The sequence below is a fragment of the Geotrypetes seraphini genome, chromosome 14 (genome assembly GCF_902459505.1).
Source record: "Geotrypetes seraphini chromosome 14, aGeoSer1.1, whole genome shotgun sequence".
Classification (NCBI taxonomy): Eukaryota; Metazoa; Chordata; class Amphibia; order Gymnophiona; family Dermophiidae; genus Geotrypetes; species Geotrypetes seraphini.
In genome coordinates this window covers 13354726-13379906 of record NC_047097.1, presented here as the reverse complement: position 1 = coordinate 13379906, position 25181 = coordinate 13354726, and the positions used below count along the sequence as shown (strand labels likewise).

General features: G+C 44.0%; 1 protein-coding gene across 6 annotated transcripts in view; it reads right to left on the bottom strand.

Annotated features, from left to right (window-relative positions):
- Positions 1-25181, bottom strand: part of NEDD4 (NEDD4 E3 ubiquitin protein ligase) — a 319682-nt gene that overhangs the window by 113895 nt on the left and 180606 nt on the right. For all 6 annotated transcript variants that reach the window (XM_033919613.1, XM_033919614.1, XM_033919612.1 and 3 more), the window contains 2 exons: positions 6726-6843; positions 6481-6648 (listed from right to left, as the gene is read on the bottom strand). In XM_033919613.1, the coding sequence (XP_033775504.1) occupies positions 6481-6648; positions 6726-6843 (286 nt within the window). The remainder of the gene's footprint in view (positions 1-6480; positions 6649-6725; positions 6844-25181) is intronic.

Sequence of the window (25181 nt, the reverse complement as noted above, 5' to 3'; positions counted from 1 at the left end):
TTGGTCTGTGTTGTAAAATATTTAAATTTGGAATTTTTATCTTTTAGAATGTTAGTAGATTACTACTTCATCAATTGTACTGGCTTTAACTTAATTGTAAATGTTTTGTTGAAAATGCCACATGGACTGAAAGTTGCAAGTCCTTCGTTGAAAAATCTCATCTTAGATTCAAAGACTTTGTACATTTACAGATTGGTACTTTTGAATTTATTATTTAAGACTCAAGTCGGGGCTACTGTGAAAAATTATTTCTTTAAGCTACAACTATTGAGCAAATTGAACAGCAGCATTCCTGGTGATGATTTCCAAGCAGTGGAGTAAAGCCAAGGTTAACTGACCTCAGCAAAATCATCACCACCCTAATCCAAAAAGATCCAAAAGGACCAACAGACCAACCATCCAACTACAGACCCATTGCCTCAATACCTCTATATGTCAAACTGACAGAAGGACTAGTAGCCAAAACACTTCACCAACTATCTAGATGATCATAATATACTTCACCCCACGCAATCTGGCTTCAGATCCAACTTCAGCACAGACATATTACTAGGCTCCCTCACTGATACAGCCAGGCAACACCTCAGCACAGGAAAAAAAATGCTTCTCATACAACTAGACCTTACTGCAGCATTTGACCTGGTAGACCATAACATCCTAATGCAAATTTTGGATGCAAAAGTCATCTCAGATAAAGTATACTCTTGGTTTGAAGGCTTCCTAAAATCCAGAACATACAGAGTAAAATCAGATAAAGAAAAATCTGAACCTTGGTCCAACCTTTGCGGCGTACCACAAGGATCCCCGCTATCCCCTACTCTCTTCAACCTATGCACTGCATCTCTCGAAACATACCTAGATAATCTAGGCATTACCATCTACAGTTATGCAGATGACATTACCATTCGCATACCTTTTGATCTTTCTCTTAATTTGGATAAGTCCTTTGCCTTGCCTTCTCCCCCTGAGTTGCGCACTACATGGAGGGGCATGTTCCCTCTTCGTTGGGCGGACTCTACACTGAAATATTTGGGGGTGATTATCCCCTTGGACTTATCTAGTCTGTATCGTTTGAATGTGGATCCGTTGTTTCTGGCTCTTCAGAATAAACTGCAGCTTTGGGGAACCCTCCCATTTTTACTTTTGGGTCAGGTGCATCTTTATAATAGGCTCATTGTTCCATGTTGGTTATATGTTTTTCAGGTCCTTCCTCTTTATTTGACTTCTCGGGATGAACGCCGCCTGGAACGCTTGGTTCAGTGATTTCTTTGGGCTGGGAAGCGGCCTCGTCTCCCTTACATTTGGGCGGCGGCTCCGTGGTACAAGGGTGGCCTGGGTTTGTTGAATCTTCGCTATTTGACTATTGGCTGTGGTATGCACCATATTAATGATTTTTTCAGGGGTACTTCTGCTTTTACCATCACCACTTTAGAACTTTCCTGTTTTCGGACTATTCATTTTAGTGCATTCCTTCATTCTATTCCCTCTTCTTTCCCTGACCCTCTCTCTAGTAGGGTGCTGCATCGTCCCTTGCGGAAGGTTTGGCACTGGGTCTGCAAATTTCACTCTCTTTCTGCTTCTGTTACTCCCTTTTTGCCTATCTGCTTTAATAGCTCCTTTCTCCCTGGGCTGGATGAGCTGAACTTTGCTCGGTGGGAAACAAGGGGCATTTATTATGTTTTTCAATTGGTTGATGATGATGGAAAAATTAAATCCTTTGCTCAGTTGAACAATGAATTTCACCTCCCGCCCACTGATTATTTTGCCTATATGCAAATTCATCATTACCTTAATTCTTTACCCTCTGGTTCCTTACGGCTTCTTGCCAGGAGCTGTTGTCTACGGCTTTTACTATTGGTCCTCAACTTCCCGTTCCCCTATAATTCCATCATCGCCACTTGAAGGATGAGTCCCCCTTGTTTGATTATTCTAAATTGCGGGATGCTTGGGCCCGTGACCTGGTTGTAGCGTTACCTGATGATCTACTTTTGCAGGCTGTTCGTAGGTTGCCTGCCCTTTGCAAATATACCACCTTTTGGGAGCAACATTATAAATTAGTCCTTCGTTTGTACATTTCTCCTCGGAGGGCTCACCTTTCTGGGTTCCGTGAAACTGCGGCCTGTCTTAGATGCCAGGCCCCTGAAGCAGGATTGGGTCATATGCTTGGTTTTATATACTGAGTCATCATTCTAAGAAAGCTCGACTCGGTTTACAATAATTAACTTAACAAAAAAAACCCAAAAAAATAAGACTAAATTTCAGGAAATTAATTTTCAAAGTGTTAAGCAAATAAAGTAGTTTTTAAAGATTTGCAAAAAAATTGAAGTGAGCTGGAATTCCTTAAAAGAAATGGAAGATCATTCCAAAGTTGAGAAAACTTAAAGATCAGAGACTGACAAAAAATCTTGACTCCTTTAATCCTTTTTTTGGAAGGAAGAGATAATTTAAATTGTTGGTTACCTCTTGCAAAAGAAAGTCTGTAAGCATTCCAAGATAAAGGAAGGAGAGGAGTAAAGATACCAAACACAAGCACATTTAAATTGAACTCTAAAATAAACCGGGAGCCAATGGAGACTCTGGAGCAACGGAGTCACATGATCAAATTTACGTTTCCCAAAGATCAATTTTGCAGCAGTATTTTGAATCAGTTGCAATCTATAAAGACAAGTTTTTGTGGTACTGAGGTAGATAACATTGTAGTAATCGAGGCGAGATAATATAATTGACTTAACTAATATGGAAAAATGACGATGATGAAAGAGGTGTCTGATCTTCCTCAACAAACGCAGGTTAAAAAAACATTTCTTGACCACAGAGTTAATTGATTCTTAAACGAGAGAGAGGAGTCAAAGAGGACTCTGAAAACCTTGGCAAAAAACTCAATCTGTAAGGAGGATCCAGAAACCAAAGCTACAGAAAGGGGAAGACAATCCAATTTTGGGCCTAACCATATTAATTTGGTTTTAGATGTATTAAACTTCATCCGGACCGACTGAGCCCAGGCTTGAAGTTTTAATATACAGAGATTCACTTTAGATACTAGGTCAGTAGTATCCAGATCTATCTCTATCAATATGAAAATATCATCTGCATAAGAAAGGAATCTAACTTAACAGGCTCTACACCCATGTTAGATTCTGTCACTTATAAGAACATAAGAAGTTGCCTCCGTTGGGTCAGACCAGAGGTCCATCATGCCCAGCAGTCCGCACCCACGGCGGCCCATCAGGTCCATGACCTGTTAGGTGTCCATGACTTTTCCTATAACCTATCTCTACTTCTACCTGTACCCCTCAATCCCCTTATCCTTCAGGAATTTATCTAAACCTTCCTTGAACCCCCATAGCGTGCTCTGCCCTATCACAACCTCTGGGAGCGCGTTCCATGTGTCCACCACCCTCTGAGTAAAGAAGAACTTCCTAGCATTTGTTCTAAACCTATCCCCTTTCAATTTCTCCGAGTGCCCCCTTGTACTTGTGGTTCCCCAAAGTCTGAAGAATCTGTCCCTGTCTACCTTCTCTATGCCTTTCAGGATTTTAAAGATTTCTATCATGTCCCCTCTAAGTCTCCGCTTTTCCAGGGAGAATAGCCCCAGCTTTTCCAACCTGTCAGCGTATGAAAAGTTTTCCATACCTCTTACCAATTTAGTCGCTCTTCTCTGGACTCCCTCAAGTATCACCATGTCCGTTTTGAGGTACGGCGACCAGTACTGGACGCAGTACTCCAGATGCGGGCGCACCTTTGCACGATACAGCGGCATGATGACTTCCTTCGTCCTGGTCGTGATACCCTTTTTGATGATACTCAACATTCTGTTTGTTTTCTTTGAGGCTGTCGCACATTGTGCCGATGCTTTCATTGTTGTATCCACCAACACACCCAGGTCTCTTTCAAGGTTACTTACCCCTAGCAATGATCCCCCCCATTTTGTAGCTGAACATCGGGTTATTTTTCTCTACATGCATGACCTTGCATTTTTCTATATTAAAGCTCATTTGCCACATTTTTGCCCACTCTTCCAGTCTCGTTAGGTCCCTTTGCAGGTCTTCACAGTCTTCCGTGGTTCTAACCCTGCTGCAGACTTTGGTGTCATCTGCAAATTTAATAACCTCACATTTCGTCCCTATTATTTTGCATGTTTGTAGCCAGACAACAGAAAAGATCACCTTACAGGCTCTATACCCACGGTGGAATCCTGAAGCAGTATGGAAAGACAGTTTCAACATGGAGCGATGCTAGTTAAGCATGTTGAAAGGATAACTCAGAAAATCATTCAAGGACCATTTGGTTTTGTATTGTCTAAAATCATGGTAAGGAATCTAACTTGACAGGCTCTACACCCATGTTAGATTCCCCCACTAGTCTCTGCGTGAACAAGTCCAGACCATTCATACATTGGGAAACAAGAGATGAGCAGTCAGACATTTGAAGTGCAGACAATGATGCTTCAATAATGCTCGATGCAGTAAGAGTTGGATTGGGAGTATCGGTGTCCTCTGGATACAGACCGACTCTTGAAGAACAGCTATTCACTTTGAATCAGGAGATCAACGCCATGAGGTATCTTGGTGTCATGCTTCGAAATAGTGGATTGATGCCTCGATGGAAAACAATGAAATGAGTTAGAATGTCAATGTGAAGATCGATGTTTGGAGGTAGAATGTCAATGAGGAGAGCGACGATGCCTCTCAGAAGATCCATGAGAAGTAGCATGATGCTCCAATGGATAGATGAAAACAATACTCTGAGACCTCTTAGTGGAATGCTTAGGCTGGGACGGTACCTAGGGAGTTGCTTTTTTTTTTCCACCAAGCTCCCCTTGGAAGAACTCATTGAGTTTCTCCCTGAAAGCATGCGCCGGTACCAATGGCTCAACAGCTGGTACCATCAGTGCAGCAGGTTGTCTTGGAATGCATGACCTCGATGAGGATGCATACCGTGAAGGAGAGAAACCTGCAAGGGTGGAAAATGATAGCATCGCTGTTCGGTCTGCATCAAGGGACTCGATGCTGTTGAGACTTGTGAAGAGGAGGCACCATGACCATGTAACATCAAGTGGTATTGAAGGTGCCACAGGCGTCAAAGCGTGAATGCCTGAAAAAGCAATGCACTTTAGAAATGACAACCTGTATCACCCATGAAGCCATGCATCAAATGGACTCGATGCTTAATTGGCATGGCATTTTCCGCTGTGATGCATTTGCGTTGACATGGTAGAAACATCAGTTACAGAAAGACATGCATCAACCGGAGTTGATGCTAATATGCCACCTATGCAAGTAGATGGAAGTATCGATGTCTATCGGTTCCAGCCAGTCCCAGTCGCTGGAAGTCCAACCCCAGACCTATAATACAGAAATAAAAGAAGAAAAATTTTTGACAAATCAATAGTAGCTCTCCTTTTCTAATTCAATGTTTTTCCACTCAGTTCTTGAGTACCCCCTTGCCAGTCAGGTTTTCAGGATATCCACAATGAATATGCATGAAAGAAATTTGTATACACTGCCTCCATTATATGCAAATTTCTTTCATGCAAACAAGGCCATCGATGATCACAGCAGGAAGTAAGGATGGAAAATTGTATGAAGGCTGCTGAACTTCGAATGAAGTTTGAATAAAGTCCAAATGTTAATTTTCCTTTTACTTTTCTAGATTACTTATTTTTGAAAAGAAAAGAACAGCAACTAGAAATAGTTGAAAATGTTTATAAAAAATAGAGACAGGAAGGCAACTCGACGGAGAAACAAGAGATACATTTTCTTTAGTCTGTGGAAAACTAAAAACTGATGACCTTGTGAGCTGGCGGCAGGCAGGAAGGCACTTGTGCATGTGCAGTGCAGGCAGTCCATGTGAGAATATGCTGCCTGCTTGTCTAAGGATAAACCTTTATTTCCTTTGATGACATAATGACATCAATCTATGCATTAGCATTTTAAGAAGTGTTGGCACCATTTTGAGCACCAACACCACACAAATTGGTCATAACTGCCTTGAGTATGTTAAGTTGACTTAACTGATCATAATATGTTAATCTGCTATTGACTTATTTGTTCTTTATAGATTTTGAGCACAAAGAGAAATCCCCTGGTGAAGCTGCAGCCTCCACTGGGATAAATAAGTGCTCATTTTTTATCTTTTGGATGTTTTTATATATAAGAGTTATGTTATTGGATCTTTCTGAGTGACTATATACACATAAAATATAAAAAGAATAATTTATCATGTTTAAGCATTGGAAATTTTTGGCCAATGAATGAAAATGGAGTCAAATTGGGCAATAGTATAGTTAGACATTGTATTGTTATGTGGTTATAAAGTATATTGCCATTGACTTCTGAGGCCTTTTTCTCCCTATTTTATTAGTTAAATATTACCTTCTTGGTTATAGTTTTATTCTGGTTGACATTTTTTTTCAAAGGTCTTCATTTTTTCCTTCGTTTTCTTGGGTATTGCTTTAAAAGTAAATATATAATTTCTTACAGTGCAGGAACTCAGCTGTCCATTGGAGAGATTTCCAGAAGTACTGAGTCGTGTGTTTAATTCTTCTACAAGATGAGCATGCACATCAAAATTATTATGCTTAGAAGATGCCTGAAGACTTTGATTGTTGTATATAGAAGCCTCATCTTCAGTTATAATTTCCCAACTCTGCAAAACGAAATAATAACGTCTTGAACATAGGAAATCACCCAGTTCTCAGATTACTAGATTCTATCTATTTTTACCTCTTGAGAATCTCTGCTGTCTGGATTTTCTGTTTCTTCACATATTTGCCGCCGGCTGGTAAACACATGTTGCGCTTCCAAATGTATGCTTCCATTATCTGTACCAACTATTTGATCCCTATAAAAATGCAGACTCCAAATTAATAATGTAATTGATTTAACATATTAGATATTGTAATTGAGAAATTTTGCCTAGAAATGTAACAAGGAGTTACAGCAGGTTTTTTCCACAAATTTGCAGTAAATAATAACAGAGTATTTAAAAATCTAATTTATTCAGTTAATCTAGAAATTTGCTACTGTATACAATATACTCGAATATAAGTCAATTCGAATATAAGACAAGGTACTCTTTTCTTCCCCAAAAGGAGGAAAAAGGTTGACTCGAATATAAGATGGGTGGGGTGGTGGTTATTATTCATGTGCCCTGCCCCCTCACTGACTCTCTCCTCTCGCCCTTTGGCTGCATCAGGGGATTATCTAAAAAGATAAAGTACATCTTATTATTTAGTTCCTTATTTTATTCTATAAAAAACCCCATTGTGAATCTACTTACTTAGAATTATGAGCCACCGCTTCAATGATTTTCAACTAAAGAAATGGTGGCTCGGCGTTCTACTGAGCTTATAAAGAGGAATGCTCTGCACCAATCATCGTCTAAGAAACACGGAAGAAATCACCAATCGTGGTTACTTCCGGGTTTCTATTCAAAAGAATGTGCACCACTCTATCCTAGCATTTAAACTAAATAATAAGATGTACTTTATCTTTTTAGATAATCCCCTGATGCAGCCAAAGGGCGAAACAGGGCCTGTCGGGATATCTCTTGATGTTAAGAGACTGAATTGTTTGTTCCAAGCGTAGTTGATTGATACTGCGCTGGACCCTTAACTGCACGACTGCGGTGATTTTTTGTAATATCAGAAGAAACTACTAAGATAAGTGCTTTTTTAACTTCACCTAAGTGGGATAAACTAAGTTGAAATAATGAGATAAGAAATAATGAGAATGGTGAAAATAGTGAAAAACTGAAGCGGTGGTACGAGACCAAGGATGTATTTCTCTATGACAATATTTCTGTTGCCATAGAAGGTTTCATGGGATTTTTCCTGAGAAACACTGAGGTCTTTTCCACTTTCTTGAGTTGAAGAATTGAAGCACAGGATTTCTGATATTACGAATATATGAATATCATTTGTGTGGTGATCAGTGTTCCCTCTAAGCGGGCGGGTGTTGTGAGCAAACTTTTTTCACCGTGAGCCAAAAATATCGGGCGCCAGCAAGTTATGAGCCAACTCGCCCGATTCTCCTCTCGCCGCCCTGCCATCTGCCGTACGCCTCTTCCGATCGTGCGCTGTGACGAGAAACGTGTGCGCTGCGATGTAATATTTTGTGCGCCAGCGCACGCCAGCGCAGCTTAGCGGGAACACATTTGAACTTCAAATGGTTTTATTTATTTCCCCAAATTTATTTTTGTTATACGCATTGAAAATATTTGATATTGCGTTTAAATCAAAATCTCAATAAACTTGAAACGAGTGCCCGTGAGATTGTGGGAGGGTTAAATACTCAAAACTTAGAAGTTTTTGCTACGCCAGCTTTCTGGTATCTTTACATACAGTGGCGTACCTAGCATATGTAACATCCGGGGCCCATCATTTTTTGGCACCCCCCCCCATCTGTAAGAAAAACATGATTTTTAGTAACAAACCACACGTCACACATGAGTACCTAGGAAAAGGCAGCATCTTACATATTGCAGTGAGCAGTACATCAATACACCCATTGTAAAACTAAACAAGCCAGACCAGCACAGATCAATCCTACACCGTCAATCCTAACAGAAAACCATGTCTTTCGAACACACAGAACACAGAAAACACCTTCGCCTAGTAAGGAATATGTAATCACAAACTAACCCCTCCCTCTTTTACAAAACTGTAGTGTGGATTTTAGCTACGGAGGTAACAGCTCTGATGCTCATAAAATTCTGAGCATCAGAGCTGCTACCACCAAGGCTGGTGCTAAAAACGCTTCACAGTTTTGTAAAAGGGGGGATAAAATAAAAATACATAGACAAAGGTTAAATTGAACCAGCAAGAAGCTGGACTCTGCATACAATGCTTCACAGAAACAGTGACACATGTCTCCTAAAGCAATAAATAAATAGAAATTTTTTTCTACCTTTGTCTTCTGTGGTTTCTCCTTTCCTCATCTTCTTGTAACTCTCTTCCTTCCATCCACTGTCTGCCGTCTCTCTTCCCCTATATGGCATCTTCTCTCCTTCTATGCCCCTTCCAGAAACTGTATGCCTCCCCCTTCCATCTCTCCTTTCACCCCATTGGTCTGGCATCTCTCTCCTCGCCCTCCCTCTCCCACACCTCTCCTCATAGTCTGGTATCTCCCCTTCCCTGATTCTCTGGCATCTCTCTCCTTTCCTTTTCTTCCATCTTTCGCTCCCCCTCCATGCTCTCACATCTCCCCCTTCCTTTTCCCTTAGACTGGCATACCTTCCTCCTACGCTCCAAGCCCTGGCATCTCCTTTAATTCCCTCCCTCATCTTCCTTCTCCCTCCAGCTGGGTACCGCAACACTCTTCCCTGCAGCTCTGCACTTCCCCACAATTGCCATGCTTCGGTTCCTCTTCTTCCTTCCTTCCTCCCCCCCCCCCCCGCGGGACCCTGCGGCACCATCAACTCTTACTCCCTCTAATGTCGGCCCTGCAGCTCCAGACTTCCTCGCACCTTCTCCCCTCCCCCTTTGGATCGCTATTATTTTAAATGTTATAGCCGCGGAGCTGTATCCATCAGTGGAGATGTCTAACCTCGGCCTGCCCCGGAACTCTTACTGCAACAGTGACTTCCTGTTCCTGCCTAGACGGGCGGCTGCTGCAGTAAGAGTTCCGGGGCAGGCCGAGGTTAGACATCTCCACTGATGGATACAGCTCCGCGGCTATAACATTTAAAATAATAGCGATCCAAAGGGGGAGGGGAGAAGGTGCGAGGAAGTCTGGAGCTGCAGGGCCGACATTAGAGGGAGTAAGAGTTGATGGTGCCGCAGGGTCCCGCGGGGGGGGGGGGGGGAGGAAGGAAGGAAGAAGAGGAACCGAAGCATGGCAATTGTGGGGAAGTGCAATCCCCCCAATGCGTCCCCTTACCTTACCGACGCGTGTGTGCGCTGTGAAGAGAAACTTTGCGCTGCGATGTAATATTTTGTGCGCGAGCGCAGGCCAACGCAGCTTAGCGGGAACACTGGTGGTGATTAGTTTTGAAGATATTCAGCTTGTATTGTGTGAACAGTTATGACTTGAATATAAGTCAGGCAGCTTAATATTCAAGTGTCCTGCCAGGTTCAGCACTCAGCCCCCCTCCCTGCCAAGTTCTGCACCCAGCCCCCTTCCCTCCCTGCCCTGTACTAAGTCCCATTCCCTACCAAGCTATGAACCAAGCCCCCCTCCCTGCCAGGCTCTGAACACTGTCCCAACTTCCTTCCCTGTACCCTCTTCCCCCTAGAAAGAGCCAACCTCACCAGTGATGTCACAATGGCTTGATTGTCCTGTACTCCCCTCTGCTCTCTAACCCAGCCAGAAGATTAACCATTCCCCTTAACTTAAACCACCCAGTGGACAGGAAGGATCCCTCCCGTATCCTGCCCCGGCCGACACTAATAATTACCACCCTTTCTCCTTCCCTCCCTCGCGTACCTGTTCCCTGGTGGTCCAGTGTGTATCCTGCGCTGAAATCCTGAAGATTGTAAAGGTAGTAGCCAGCAGCACACCTGGGCCGGCACAAGGAGTGAGCTTGATGTATTGCTTAACACTTACTGTTGTTCCCTAGTTATTTAAACCACTTTAAATGAAACATTACAACAGAAAGTATTTTCACTTATCTTTTAATGTGCAGAATCACTAGCCTACCCTGATGGGACCCATTTCGCCATAAAAAGGCTTTCTCAAGGGCTCTAAAAGAGCTCTGCTATCTAGAGTACTGTTCTTAACCGCCGGTCCGCAGAAAATTCCTGCCGGTAAACGCAGGACCAGTGAGATCAACATCTCCAATTTCCTGCCGGTCCGTGCAGGACTGGCAAGATCGACGAGTTGTAGTTACGGGGAGCCTCCGACAGTGTGCTTTCTCTCCTCCCAGCGGCTCTCCTTACTTATCAGCGCAGTGATTCAGGAAGGCAACCTTGGGGCTTTTGCTGAGTCACGGACGCCTCTGATGATGCAACTTCCGCTTTCCTCAGAGGCGGTGCGACCCAACAAAGGACCTGAGGCTGCCTTCCTGAATCGCTGCGCTGGCAAGTAAGGAGAGTTGCTGGGAGGGGAGAAAGCCACTGATAGAGGCTGGGAAGTTGCTGGGCATGGTAAAAAAAAGGAACAGCTGCTACTGGACCTGGAGAGGGAGAAGGAGAGATGCTGCTGGGAGGGGAGGAGGTAAAGAAGTCTGGGAAGCTGCTGGGCAAGGGGGAAAAAAGGGACAGCTGCTACTGGACCTGGAGGGAGGGAGAAGGAGAGATGCTGCTGGGAGGGGAGGAGGGAAAGGAGTCTGGGAAGCTGCTGGGCAAGGGGAAAAAGAGACAGCTGCTACTGGACTTGGAAGAAGGGAGAAGGAGAGATGCTGCTGGGAGGGGAGGAAGGGAAGAGAGTTACTGCTGGACAGGAGGAGGAAGGAAGGGAGAAGGAAAAAAGGAAGGAAACAGCTGGCAGGGAGATTAGAGGAGGGGAAGGGGAGAGACGGGCATGACAAAGTAGAGAAGACAGATACCATATGGAAAGGGGAGAGGGCAGACAGTGGATGGAATGGACAGATGCTGGATTGAAGAGACAGGGCAGATGCTGGAAGGAAAAGAGTGAAAAGAAGATGAAAGTAGAAACCAGAGACAACAAAAGGTAGAAAAAAATAATTTTATTTCTATTTTGTCATTAGAATATATCAGATTTGAAATATATATCCTGCTAGAGATATAACTGGGGACTGAAATGTCCAGGCAGTGCTCCTTTAGCTTTCAGCTGGCTTAGGGCTCTCTCGGACCAGGGAGCACTTCCCTAACACTATTACTGTCATGTATGACTGCAGTATTCTGTTAGCATGATATTTCTGTGTAGCATTCTATAATAACTTGACTTGTTCAGTTTTCTTGATAGTAGAGAGGATATAAGTGAAGGGGAGGGAAGACAGGGGTTTTGTTGGTCCTTGCTCTGTATATTTGTATTTATAAAATGACAATTGTACAGAATATTGTTTCTTTTTATACTTTAATAAAATACATTCAATATAAAATCATAACTGCGGCTTGTGCAGATGGGATCAGATGGTTTGTGGGGACCGAGTTCGTGGAGACGGGGCAGAAATGTGTTGTTGTTTTTTTTAAAATTTCAGTCTTAGTAGTTTGGTCCACAAAATAATTATTTTATTTCTGCCGGTCCACGGGTGTAAAAAGGTTGAAGAACACTGGTCTAGAACACACATTTCAAACACAAGGCCCACGGGCCGAATCCAGCCCATCTGGCAGTTTTATGTGGCCCACGGTGACTGTGCCGCATCCAAGCGCCTGACCGTGCAACCCCAGTTCCAGTGACGATCCAAGCGCCTGAACTCACTGCCCCAGTTCCAGCAGCACTCCAAGTGCCTCACCGTCCTGCCTCAGTACTAATTTGCAGGCAGAAGGACCCAGTGCTAGGGCGCTCCACACAAGTGCCTGACTGTGCTTATTGTTATTTTCAGAGCATGATTAATGCACAAGGATATGGTGTATCAGGATGAGGAAGGATCTATACTTCTACTAAGACTAAGTATCTTAATAAAAAATTTGTCCTGCAACTTAGCCTGGGTTTTAGATTTCAGCCCTTATGTAATTGAGTTTGATACCCTTGGTCTAGAATGTATCACCTATCTACCTATGTAATGTTGAAGCCCCCCCCCCCCCTGATCGGCTGAGGTAGAGGTTGGAGAATGGAAACTGTGGCTATGCTCCTGAGGAGCATGTCAAAAAGGCTGGTTAGAATTTGGTTGAGCAGCCTGTTCCTGTTTAGGTTGTTGATGTGGTTGTTGCTTCTGCTTTCTAGGTTGAGGATGAGCAGGAGTTGTAGTTTTAGCAGCAAACCTGCGTTGGTAAGGAGAAGCAGGTTGGAAAGCTCGAGGAGGTGGAGGCTTTTTCTTTGGTTTGACCAGTGTCCCATCTGATCTCATGGGCAGACAATCTTTCAGTGGCAGAGTCTATGGATGGTCCAAAAAGTTCATCCCCAAGACACGGAGCATTGGCTAAATGATCATGGTGGTTGACATCAAGCTCGGAGACACAGAGCCACACAAGTTGTCTCATAGCTACGGACTTGATTGTTTTTATTGATTAATGTACACCACCTAGAAGCCTGATTAGGTGGTATAATAAATTTTAAAATAAACTTGAAACATGGCTGCAGCTCATGAGGTAAGCTCAAACATGTCATAGGTAGGACGAACCATATTGCAAAACCGTGGAAATAAGATTTTGAAAAGCCCAGGTCTTGCGGGCAGGGATATCTTTCTGAAAAGCTGAAAACTACTTGAAAAGATGCTTCAGATAGAATGAAAAATGGAAATTATAGTTTCCAACTCGGTTCGCCAACATTGCATTTTGATAAAGGTGTTTACCAAATTTGTCCATGGCCTTACCCTCTCTTCCAGGAGGGACAGATGCGTAGACACTAGCCCCTGAAGACTTCTTCAGAGTTGATTCCACCAGTAGAGACTCATGAAGAAGTTGAGGTTTATCAAAACCAGGAATAGGAACCACTCTGTACAAGGACTCAAGCTTTTTAGGAGATTTTTATAGAAAGTTTCCTGCAAAACGGCATGAAGTGAAAGTTTCAGCAGGTCCTTTGGCGGTTGTTTATAGTCCAAAGCCTCTAAGAACTCTTTAGACTGGGATAGATTGGAACCTAGGAACCTCCGGCTGCGCTAGAGAGACCAAGTTCCTGGATGCTGTAGGCGATTTCTTCCTGGGCTAATTTGTCAAGGAAAATACAAGAGGAAACTCAATTCTGGACATAATTCTAAATGGACTACGAGGATTGGCACAAGGTGTAGAAGTAGAAGGGACGCTGGGAAACAGCGATCACAATATGATCCGCTTTGACCTGGACGCAGGGGCGAAATATCGGTCCAGCACGATGGCCACGGCACTGAACTTCCAAAAAGGGAATTACGAAGGGATGAGACGCATGGTGGGGAAGAAAATTAAGAAGAGGATGAACACTGTAAAAATGCTAGAGCAAGCTTGGTCCCTTTATAAGGATACGGTCACCGAGGCGTAAAATCTATATATACCGTGTATCAACAAGAGATCCAAGAAGAAAAACAACAAAGAACCGGCATGGCTCACTGTAGAGGTAAGGGAAGTGATCAGAGACAAAAAAACCCCCACTTTGTTTAAGGAATGGAAAAGGTCAAAAACTGATGAAAACTGGAATAAGCACAAACAACAACGCAGGTGCCATAAGGCGGTAAAAGGGGCCAAAAGAGACTACGAGGAGAAAATAGCCAAGGAGACAAAAAACATCAAGCCATTCTTTTGATATATTAAGGGGAAACGACCTGTGAAGGAACTGGTGGGACCGTTGGATGACCAAGGAATAAAGGGAGCGTTAAAGGAAGACAAAGCAATCACCGACAAACTGAACACATTTTTTGCGTCTGTAATTACCGAAGAGGATACACAGCATACCGGAACCCATCAGGCTATATGCTGGAAGCGAAAACAGGAAACTGACAGGGTTAACAGTCAGTCTAGAAGAGGTATGCAGGCAGATTGATAGGCTTAAGAGCGATAAATTCCCCGGGACCGGATGGTATCCATCCGAGGGTTATCAAGGAACTGAAAGGGACTATAGCTGAACTACTTCAGCTAATAGCCAATCTGTCAATCAAATCGGGAAAAATTCCGAAGGTTTGGAAGGTGGTGATTGTTACACCGATCTTCAAAAAAAGGTTCGAGGGGAGACCTGGGAAACTACAGATCAGTGAGTCTGAACTAGGTACCGGGAAAGATGGTAGAGGCGCTGATAAAGGACCGCATCATTGATCATCTTGATGGATGAGGACCAGCCAGCATGGTTTCAGCAAAGGCAGATCTTGTTTGACCAACTTGCTGCACTTCTTCGAGGGAGTAAACAAACAGATAGACAAGAGTAATCCGGTCGATATTGTATATATGGATTTTCAGAAGGCGTTTGACAAGGTTCCGCATGAATTACTACTTCGGAAAATTGCGAGCCATGGAATTGAGGGTGAAATACTCACATTGATTAAAAACTGGCTGGAGCAAAGGAAACAGAGTTTGAGGGTAAATGGACAATACTCTGATTGGAAGAGCGTCACAAGTCAGGTGCCACAGGGCTCGGTGCTTGGACCCGTGCTCTTCAACATCTTTATAAACAATCTGGACATAGGTATGACGAGTGAGGTGATTAAATTTGCAGATGATACGAAGTTATTCAGAGTACTGAAGATACAGGAGGATTGTGAAGATCTGCAACGTGACATAATCAGGCTCAAGGAATGGACATCAACATGGCAGATGAGGTTCAACGTAGATAAGTGTACAGTGATGCATGTCGGTAACAAAAATCTCATGCATGAATACAGGATGTTTGGGGTGGTCCTTGGAGAGACTTCCCAGGAAGAGACTTGGGAGTTCTGATCGACAAGTTGATGAAGCCGTCCACCCAATGTGCGGTGGCGGCGAAAATGGCGAGAAGGGGATCATGAACAGATCAGAGAAGGTTATCATGCCACTGTACAGGGTCATGGTGTGCCCTCACCTGGAGTACTGTGTCCAGCACTGGTCGTCGTACATGGAGAAGGACACGGTACTACTCGAAAGGGTCCAGAGAAGAGCGACTAAGATGGTTAAGGGGCTGGAGGAGTTGCTGTACAGCGAAAGATTAGAAAAACTGGGCCTCTTCTCCCTCGAACAGAGGAGATTGAGAGGGGACATGATCGAAACATTCAAGGTACTGAAGTGAATGGACTTAGTAGATAAGGACAGGTAGTTCACCCTCTCCAAGGTAGGGTGAACGAGAGGGCACTCTCTAAAATTGAAATGGGATAGATTCCATACGAACGTAAGGAAGTTTCTTCACCCAGAGAGTGGTAGAAAACTGGAACACTCTTCCGAAGTCTGTCACAGGGGAAAACACCCTCCAGGGATTCATGACAAAGTAAGACAAGTTCCTGCTGAACCGAAACGTACACAGGTAGGGCTAGTCTCAGTTAGGGCGCTGGTCTTTGACCAGAGGGCTGCCACGTGAGTGGACAGCTGGGCATGATGGACCACTGGTCTGACCCAGCAGCGGCAATTCTTATGTTCTTAAGAGTCTGCTTCAAGAGGAATGGAAAGTTCTGATGACATCTGACAGAGAAATTTGGAAAAAGAACAACGTTCCGATAGGAATTCGGCACCAGGAGGAGAGTGCCGTGGTGAAGGTAAAGGTGAAGCTGAAGAATCTTCTTCATCGGAGGAGAGTGGTTCCTTGTCCGAATCTCCAAATAAGAACATAAGAAGTTGCCTCCACTGGGTCAGACCAGAGGTCCATTGCGCCCAGCGGTCCGCTCCTGCGGCAGCCCATCAGGTCTATGACCTGTGAAGTGGTTCCTGACCATTTCTATAACCTACCTCTGCTTCTATCTGTACCTCTCAATTCCCTTATCCTTTAGGAACCTATCTAAACCTTCCTTGAACCCCTGTACTGTGCTCTTGCCTATCACAACCTCTGGAAGCGCGTTCCATGTGTCCACCACCCTCTGGGTAAAAAAGAACTTCCTAGCGTTTGTTCTAAACCGGTCCCCTTTCAATTTCTCCGAGTGACCACTAGTACCTGTGGTTCCCCACAGTCTGAAGAATCTGTCCCTGTCTACCTTCTCTATGCCCTTCAGAATTTTGAAGGTTTCTATCATGTCTCCTCTAAGTCTCCTCTTCTCTAGGGAGATCAGCCCCAGCATTTTCAACCTGTCAGCATATGAAAAGTTTTCCATACCTTTTATCAGTTTAGTCGCTCATCTCTGGACCCCCTCAAGTACTGCCATATCCTTCTTGAGGTACGGCGACCAGTACTGGACACAGTACTCCAGGTGCGGGTGCACCATTGCACGATACAGCGGTATGATGACTTCCTTCGTCCTGGTTGTGATACCCTTTTTAATGATACCCAACATTCTGTTCGCTTTCTTTGAGGCTATCGCACACTGTGCCGATGCTTTCAATGTTGTGTCCACCATCACCCCCAGGTCTCTTTCAAGGTTGCTCACCCCTAGCAATAATCCCCTCATTTTGTAGCTGAACATTGGGTTCTTTTTCCCTACATGCATGACCTTGCATTTCTCTATGTTAAAACTCATTTGCCACTTTTTTGCCCAATCTTCCAGTCTCGTTAGGTCCCTTTGAAGGTCTTCGCAGTCTTCCGTGGTTCTAACTAGAGAATGACACGGTGGCGGTTTACCCGCGGCTACCGTGTTTAGCCACGGGTAACCCGCCAAAACGGGGAATGAAAAATAGCAGCCTCTGCGGGGACGGGGACAAGGCCATTCACCGCTCCGTGGAGCGGTCAATGGTCTTGTCACCGCAGTGAGGCATCAAGGATCGCGCGGTCCCCGCAGCCCTCACCTGTCCACCCGCACGCCGGCTCGATCGTTTAACCAGCTTCCTCTCTCCACCTCACCTTAGTTTGCTGGCTTTCTTTTTCGGCGACCGGCACACTATCAAAGAGCCGCGCATGCGCGGCTGCTCAGTATTCAATCTTCTGCTCTGACCCAACTGGAAACAAGAAGTTGAAGCAGAGCAGAAGATTAAACTTTGAGCAGCCGCGCATGCACGGCTCTTTGAAAGCGTGCCGGTCGTCGAAAAAGAAAGCCAGCAAACTAAGGTGAGGTGGAGAGAGGAAGCTGGTTAAATGATCGAGCCGGCGTGCGGGTGGGGGCTGCGGGAACCGCTTGTTCCCGGCTCACACAAGGAAGGAGGGAGTGAAAGGGAAAAAGTTTCTCTTCCTTGGAAATAGATTCTGAAGTGACCTCATCAAAGAAGACCAGTACCAAATGTACAAGAAATCCCTTAAACAATGTCAAAAGAGCCCAAAAGAGAAAACTGCTACTGCCGTGAGACTCCATTATTGAAGGAATCAACTTGAAATCACAGTTCAAGAGACAGGAAAAGGTTAAATGCCTCATGGAATCCTCAGCCAAACCAAACTGAATGAAATCTGAGCAGACAGTAAGAATTATAAAATTGATGTCTAATGCTGAGGCATTAGAAATAATGCCTCAGCAATACAATTTTCAGAAGTTCTATTTGCTCATGGTAAGGGAGAAGAGAGACTGCTAGTGATGGTGGGGGGACTGATAGAAGATATGAAAGAAGGGTGGTAGAAAGGAACAGATGCTAAAGGAGGGAGGGAAGGGTGGTGGTGGAAAGGAATAGAACAGACATTGAAAGAGGGTAGAGAGGAACAGACCCTGAAGGGAAATGTGGAAGGCAGAGTGGGGAGAAGATGCTGGAAAGGAAAAAGACAGATGCCAGACTATGGGGGAGCGGAGGGAAGAAGATGGGTGCTAGACCAAATGTGGGAGGGGGTGAAGGGAGAGGCACAGTAACAGCAAATGGAAGACGCAGAGAGAAGACACACAGTGGATGGAAGGAATTGAATGAGAAGATGTGGAAAGCAGAAACCAGACAACAAAGGTAGAAAAAAAATTTATATTTATTTATTTATTTTTTGCTTTAGGATAAAGTAGTATATTAGTTGTGTTGATAAAAATTTATAAACAAAGCCCTGCCAGCTGAACATCTCTTTCTCTAGTTCAGCAGCCAGAATTTTGATTTATAAGAAAGGAATAAGCTAAATATTGCAGTACTAAGGCTTATATGGATGCTGCGGGGACGGTGACGGGGCGGTGAATGGGATGGCAGTGGCGGTGACAGGGCGGCGAAAGGGATGGCAGTGATGGGGCGGTGCAGAGGATGGTGGGCCGGGGACGGTGCAGTGACGGGGACAGATTTTTTTCCCCATGTCATTCTCTAGTTCTAACCCTGCCGCAGAGTTTGGTGTCATCAGCAAATTTAATAACCTCACATTTCGTCCCCGTCTCCAGTTCGTTAATAAATATATTGAACAGGTGCGGTCCCAGCACCGATCCCTGCGGAACTCTGCTTGTGACCCATTGCCAGTCTGAGTAATGGCCCTTTACTCCAACCCTCTGTTTCCTGCCTGCCAGCCAGTGTTTGATCCATCGGTGGATATCCCCTTGCACCCCGTGGTTCCACAGTTTCATGAGTAGTCGTTTGTGAGGTACCTTGTCAAAGGCTTTTTGGAAGTCAAGGTAAATGATGTCTATGGATTCCCCTTTATCCATCTGGCTGTTTATTCCTTCAAAGAAGTACAGTAGGTTCGTGAGGCACAACCTTCCCTTGCAGAAGCCGTGCTGGCTCGCCTTCAGTTGTCCATTGTTTTCTATGTGTTCGCAGATTGTGTCCTTAACCAGTGGTTCCATCATCTTTCCCGGGACCGAGGTCAAACTCACCGGCCTGTAGTTTCCCGGGTCACCCCTTGATCCCTTCTTAAAGATGGGCGTGACGTTTGATATTTTCCAGTCCTCTGGGATCTCCCCAGTTTTTAAGGATAGGTTACATATTTGGCGAAGTGTTTCTGCTATTTCGTTTCTCAGTTCTTTTAGTACCCTTGGGTGGATGCCGTCTGGACCAGGTGATTTGTCGCTCTTCAGTCTGTCTACCTGACGGAGGACATCCTCTCGGCTTACCTCTAGTTGGACCAGCTTTTCATCATGGTCTCCGTTTATGATCTCCTTGGGTTCTGGGATATTGGATGTGTCCTCTCTCATGAAGACTGACGAGAAGAACTTGTTTAACCTGTCAGCTATCTCTTTTTCCTCCTTTACCACTCCCTTCCTGTCTCCATCGTCCAATGGTCCCACTTCCTCCCTGGCTGGTTGTTTCCCCTTCACATACCTGAACAATGGTTTAAAGTTTCTTGCATCCCCCGCCAGTCTCTCCTCATATTCTCTTTTTGCTTTTCTAACTCTCAGTTACAGTCTTTTTGTTGCCTTTTGTGCTCCTTCTGGTTGTCCTTTGTTGGGTCCTTTTTCCATTTTCTGAAAGATATTTTCTTGTCCCTTATCGCCTTTTTCACTGCATTTGTTATCCACGCCGGGTTTTTTGTTTGATTCTTTTTGCACCCTTTCCTAAACCTGGGGACGTACAGGTTTTGTGCTTCATGCACCGTGCTCTTGAGTAGGGCCCAGGCTTCCTTTACGGTCTCCATCTTCCCATAGCTGTTGCTGAGCTTCCTTCCCACCATTTTCCTCATGGCCTCGTAATTTCCTTTTCTGAAATTGAGTGCTGTCGTTATGGTTCTTTTCACCTTTGATGTTCCTATTTTTAGCTTGCACTGGATCATGCTGTGATCGCTGTTTCTTAGTGGCGCTAGTACTACCACCTCCTTTGTGGGTCCCCCTAGCCCGTTGAGGATTAGGTCAGAGTGGCATGTTCCAATGACCAGCTGTTCCATGAAACAGTCCCTCACCGCCTCCAGGAATTTTGTTTCTCTCGTGCAATTTGAGTGTCCAATGCTCCAGTCTATTCCAGGGTAGTTGAAATCCCCCATTACCACATTTCCGCTTTTGCATACCTGTCTCAGTTCAGCCTCCAGGTCCTGGTTGTTTGCTTCCGGTTGTCCTGGTGGGCGATAGTACAGTCCCAATTTTATGTCTGCTCCATTTCCTCCTGTTAGCATAACCATAGTGATTCCAAGCCGTCCGCCCCTTACTGTTGTTTCCATCCCTGGTTGAAGGGATGGAGTCCTTTATATATAGCGCTATTCCTCCACCCTTCTTGTGTGTCCTGTCCCTCCTATAGAGTTTGTACCCTGGTAGGACCACATCCCATTTGTTGTCTTTGGACCACCATGTTTCTGTGACTCCAATTATGTCTAGGTCCTCCTTACTGGCTATAAATTCTAGCTCTCCCATTTTGGTTCTTAGGCTCCTAGCATTTGTGTATAGGCAAATTAAGTCCCGGCTGTTTACCTTCTCTGTTGGTTTTCCTCGTGGTTTGGTGCTCCTGCCGACCCCTTCATGGGCTGCCAGTCCCCGAGCCTCGTTCCGTTCATTCATCCTCCTGTGGTGTGTGTTTCGTCCCTCATCCCCCTCCTGTGGTGTGCCTATCTCATCCTCTACCTGCATCCCCATTTTTGGATGTCCCTCTGGTCCTGCTGTTTCCTCCTTTTCCTGCTCTTTAGCTTCATTAGTTCCTTGGGTCCCAGCTTTGCGTCTATGGGGTTTTTTTTTTTCAAAAAATGTCCACTCAATCTCGAACCCTCTATCGCCTTTTCCTGGTTCAGCATCCTTGTTTGATACTGTAGTCAGAGTCCTGTACAGAATGAGAGTGTTGACTCGGTCTCGAAGCCTTGAGGTGTTTGCTTTTATGAGAGGGCTTTCGATACTGCACTGGAATAACCTCGCTCAATGTTTTCATCAAGGAGAACTGGTGTCGTGGAGAGGGATCGATCGACTCCCGTGTCGATGGTCTCCGCAGCAGTGGAGCATAAGATTGAGGTGTGATCGGTGTCGTTATTTGCTCAGACTGAACCGTCACCTGGAAAGTTGATGTCGACATGGGCATAAGTTGAGTTGGCAACAACATGTGAAAATGCTCACCAATTCCTCCTGAAGCAAACTGTCAATCTTTTGCTTAAGGGAGTGCACCGGTATCGTTGGCTTTTTCGCCGGTACCACTGGTGCAGCACTCCAGTCCGGTGATGAGAAAGACGATGTCGAGGCACTCACAGAGATTTGGACCGGGCACTTACAGGACTTTTTCGAGGTCATCATGACTCGACTCAATGCCATTTTGACCTGAGTCCCAGATGGAGAAGGGGAAGGCTTCTTAGCTGGCTTAATCACTAGATATTGTGACACTGGAGATGTCTCTGCCAATGTCGATGTGCCCATGTGCACTCTTTCGGCGCTTCAAGGAGTAAAGATGCCTACACGCTAAGCTTTCCCCTTTTTTATCCGGCTGCATTCTTTAGATATATTTTACTTTAGTTTTTTCAGCTTCTTCACATCAATTTTTATTTCTTTTTATAGCTCATACGTTTTGTTTGCTACACGTTATCAGGTCAGTAGGCAATATAAAGTGCGGGTGATATTAGTTATTAATCACGGCCTGCATGCAGTCTTCAAAGCACTTTAAGGCACGTCCTCTAGGTTCATAGCACATATGTTAGTGAATCAGTTTTATATTTTGCATGTATTCTTGTTGAATATTTTCAATTTCCTCTCCTCAGCGTTTCACGTGAGGTTGCCAGTGAAAATCATATTTTAATTTATCACTATGGTCTATCGGGGCAGTTTTGGATTAGAGCCACTTCACAATCAGATACCTTCCTTTATATACTATATTCATGATACAATACAAACATTTTAAGCACATATTTTAAGGTTTCATTTTATGTGATGACTGAAAAGTGAGTGATAAATGTTTTATGCATATATTAAGAACATAAGAATTGCCGCTATTGGGTCAGACCAGTGGTCCATCGTGCCCAGCAGTCCACTCACGCGGTCGGCTCTCTGGTTAAAGACTAGCGCCTTGCTTACGTTCTGGTTCAGTAGGAACTTGTCTAACTTTGTCTTGAATCCCTGGAGGGTGTTTTTCCCTATGACAGACTCTGGAAGAGCGTTCTAGTTTTCTACGACTCTCTGGGTGAAGAAGAACTTGCTTACCTTTGTACGGAATCTATCCCCTTTCAATTTTAGAGAGTGCCCTCTCATTCACCCCACCTTGGAAAGGGTGAACAACCTGTCCTTATCTACTAAGTCTATTCCCTTCAGTACCTGATGTTTCAATCATGTCTAAGGTGACACTTACGTCCCGTTTTGAACAGGACCGTCCCCGTTTTTAGATCCCATGTCCCGTTGTCCCCACACACAGCTTCGGGACGCCAAAATGTCCGTTTTTCAGGACAGCATCCCGCGAAACCTGTGCGTGGGGACAATGGGACAGGCGATCGCTTCCTGTCCCTCCCCTGCCGTGCAAAAAAAAAATAAATGACTTCCCTTGGCCCAGCTGGTGTGGTTCTTTAGGCAGCTGTGTGTGTTAGTCGTCATCGCCCCCCACCCCAAACCCCCATTCACCCTCACCCATCTGACCCACCGTGAGACAACCACAAACCTCCTGGCTCCAGCGTCTGCAGCACTCTAAATACGCTGTTTCACGGCCTTCTACTGCCCGAGATTCCCTCTGCTGCATCACCATGGCCCAGTACAGCTGCATGATAACCTTCTCCAATCTGTTCGTGATCCCCTTCTTATCATTCCTAGCATTCTCTTTGCCCTATTCGCCGCCTGCTGCACATTGCAGCGGACGGCTTTCATCGACTTGTCGAGCAGAAGACTCCAAGTCTCTTTCCTGGGAGGTCTCTCCAAGTACCGCCCCTGGACATCCTGTATTTCGTGCATGATATTTTTGTTACAGACATGCATCACTTTACACCTTATCCCCGATGAAACTCATTTGCCATGTCGATGCCCATTTCTCAGCTTGATTATGTCACGATGCAGATCTTCGCAATCCCCCTATGATTTTAAATATGAACTAGTTTTATGCATATATTGATTAGCTTAGTAGCAATCATTTAATTACCCTTTTGTTTTTGCTCACTTGTACTTGGATGGCTTTTGTCAGCTAATTTAGTGATACAAAGCCATGCAAAAGTTTTGCATCACCTCCGAGTAATACATTTTTCCATCTTTCTTGCTGGATCACAGCAATATTTCTGATGCCTACTGCTGCATATTATATACCGACGTGTTCAGAATTTTATGCTCTATCACCCTGCACATTTTAAATTGATTTAGGACTTCAGATTTAAGACTTGTAACACAAACTGCAGAATGTCGAAAAATGTTTATATTTCATAAATGGATTACATTAGCTATTTTAATACGTACTAAGTTTATTTGTATTTTAAATGTTACCCCCTTCAAGAGGAGGTAGCCCTGAAAAGGGCTGGTTGTTTTCTGCTATTCTAATAACGTATGGGCCAGCCTTTGTTCTTGATAAGAAGCTTGCAGCGTTGAGGCATGGAGTGAACCAATTTTCGAAGTTCATCTGGCTGTACAACATGGTGCCAAGCATTAATCAGTGCTTCAATCAACTCGACCTTTGTTTTTGGGTGTTTTCTGAACACCTTGACAGCAAGATTATTCCACAAATTCTCAATTGGATTGAGATCTGGTCACTGCCCTGGCCATTCCAGTCAATGAATATAGCTCGATGTCATCCACTTTGTCACCATCCTTGCCCGATGACAGGGTGCATTGTCATCCTGGAAGTGGAGTCACTCTGGAAGAGACTCCTTGCAGACGGAACCATTACGTTTTGCAAAGTGGAGAGATATTTAGCACCATTCATCATGCCATCAGTCACCTGAAAGCGTCCAATGCCATTGGCTGACATACAGCTCCAGACAATGATTTAAAAAAAAAAAAAAAAAAATTTTAATATTTATTGAAATTTTCAAAATATACAAAGAACACTTGTAAGACCAAAAACATCACACAGCAATGACAACAAGAAATAACCAAAATACGTGAGCTAAAACTTTTGCAGAACAATAACAAGGTCTCAACCCCTTGAACTGCTCCCCACAATAAAGTTCACTAACAAAGCAGGCTCTCCAAGTCTCCCCCCCCCCCAAAGCTCCCCTCCCTAGCAGAATACCCAAATGTGGATGAAAAGAACAAAAAACATCCAAAAACAAAGGTCGAGTCTTAAATCTGAAGTCCTAAATCAATTTAAAATGTGCAGGGTAATAGAGCATAAAATTCTGAACACATTGGTATATAGTATGCAGCAGTAGGTATCAGAAATATTGCTCTGATCTAGCAAGAAAGGCGGAACAATGTATTACTCGGCAGTGATGCAAAACCTTTCCACGGCTCTGTATGTATATAACCAAAAGGCTTTATGTATATAACCAAAAGGCTTTAGTACAACAATTTCAACCTTAATGCACTGTGCAACATTAACATGGTTTTTGGATCATGGGCATTCAATCTAGTGCATTAAAAGATTTATTTTTAATAAATACGTTTTAATGTATATGTTCTTATAGATTTGTTATTTAGTTTTAAGATCAATTATTACTTATGCATCAGCTAATTGATTCTATACATGTACAATGCTCTTTTTCAGTGCACATTAATGATGGTATTTTAACCTGAATTTTTTATCTATTCATATGCCTTTAAGGATCCACATTATTATACTTGAAGTAAATACATACGTTTATATATCATAAATATTAATTTATAACTGACCAATTTATTAATTAATTTTTTTACCATACTGGCTGAGATTTGTCTTAAACTGATTTAGCGCTTCAAAATTCATTAATTGTGCATAT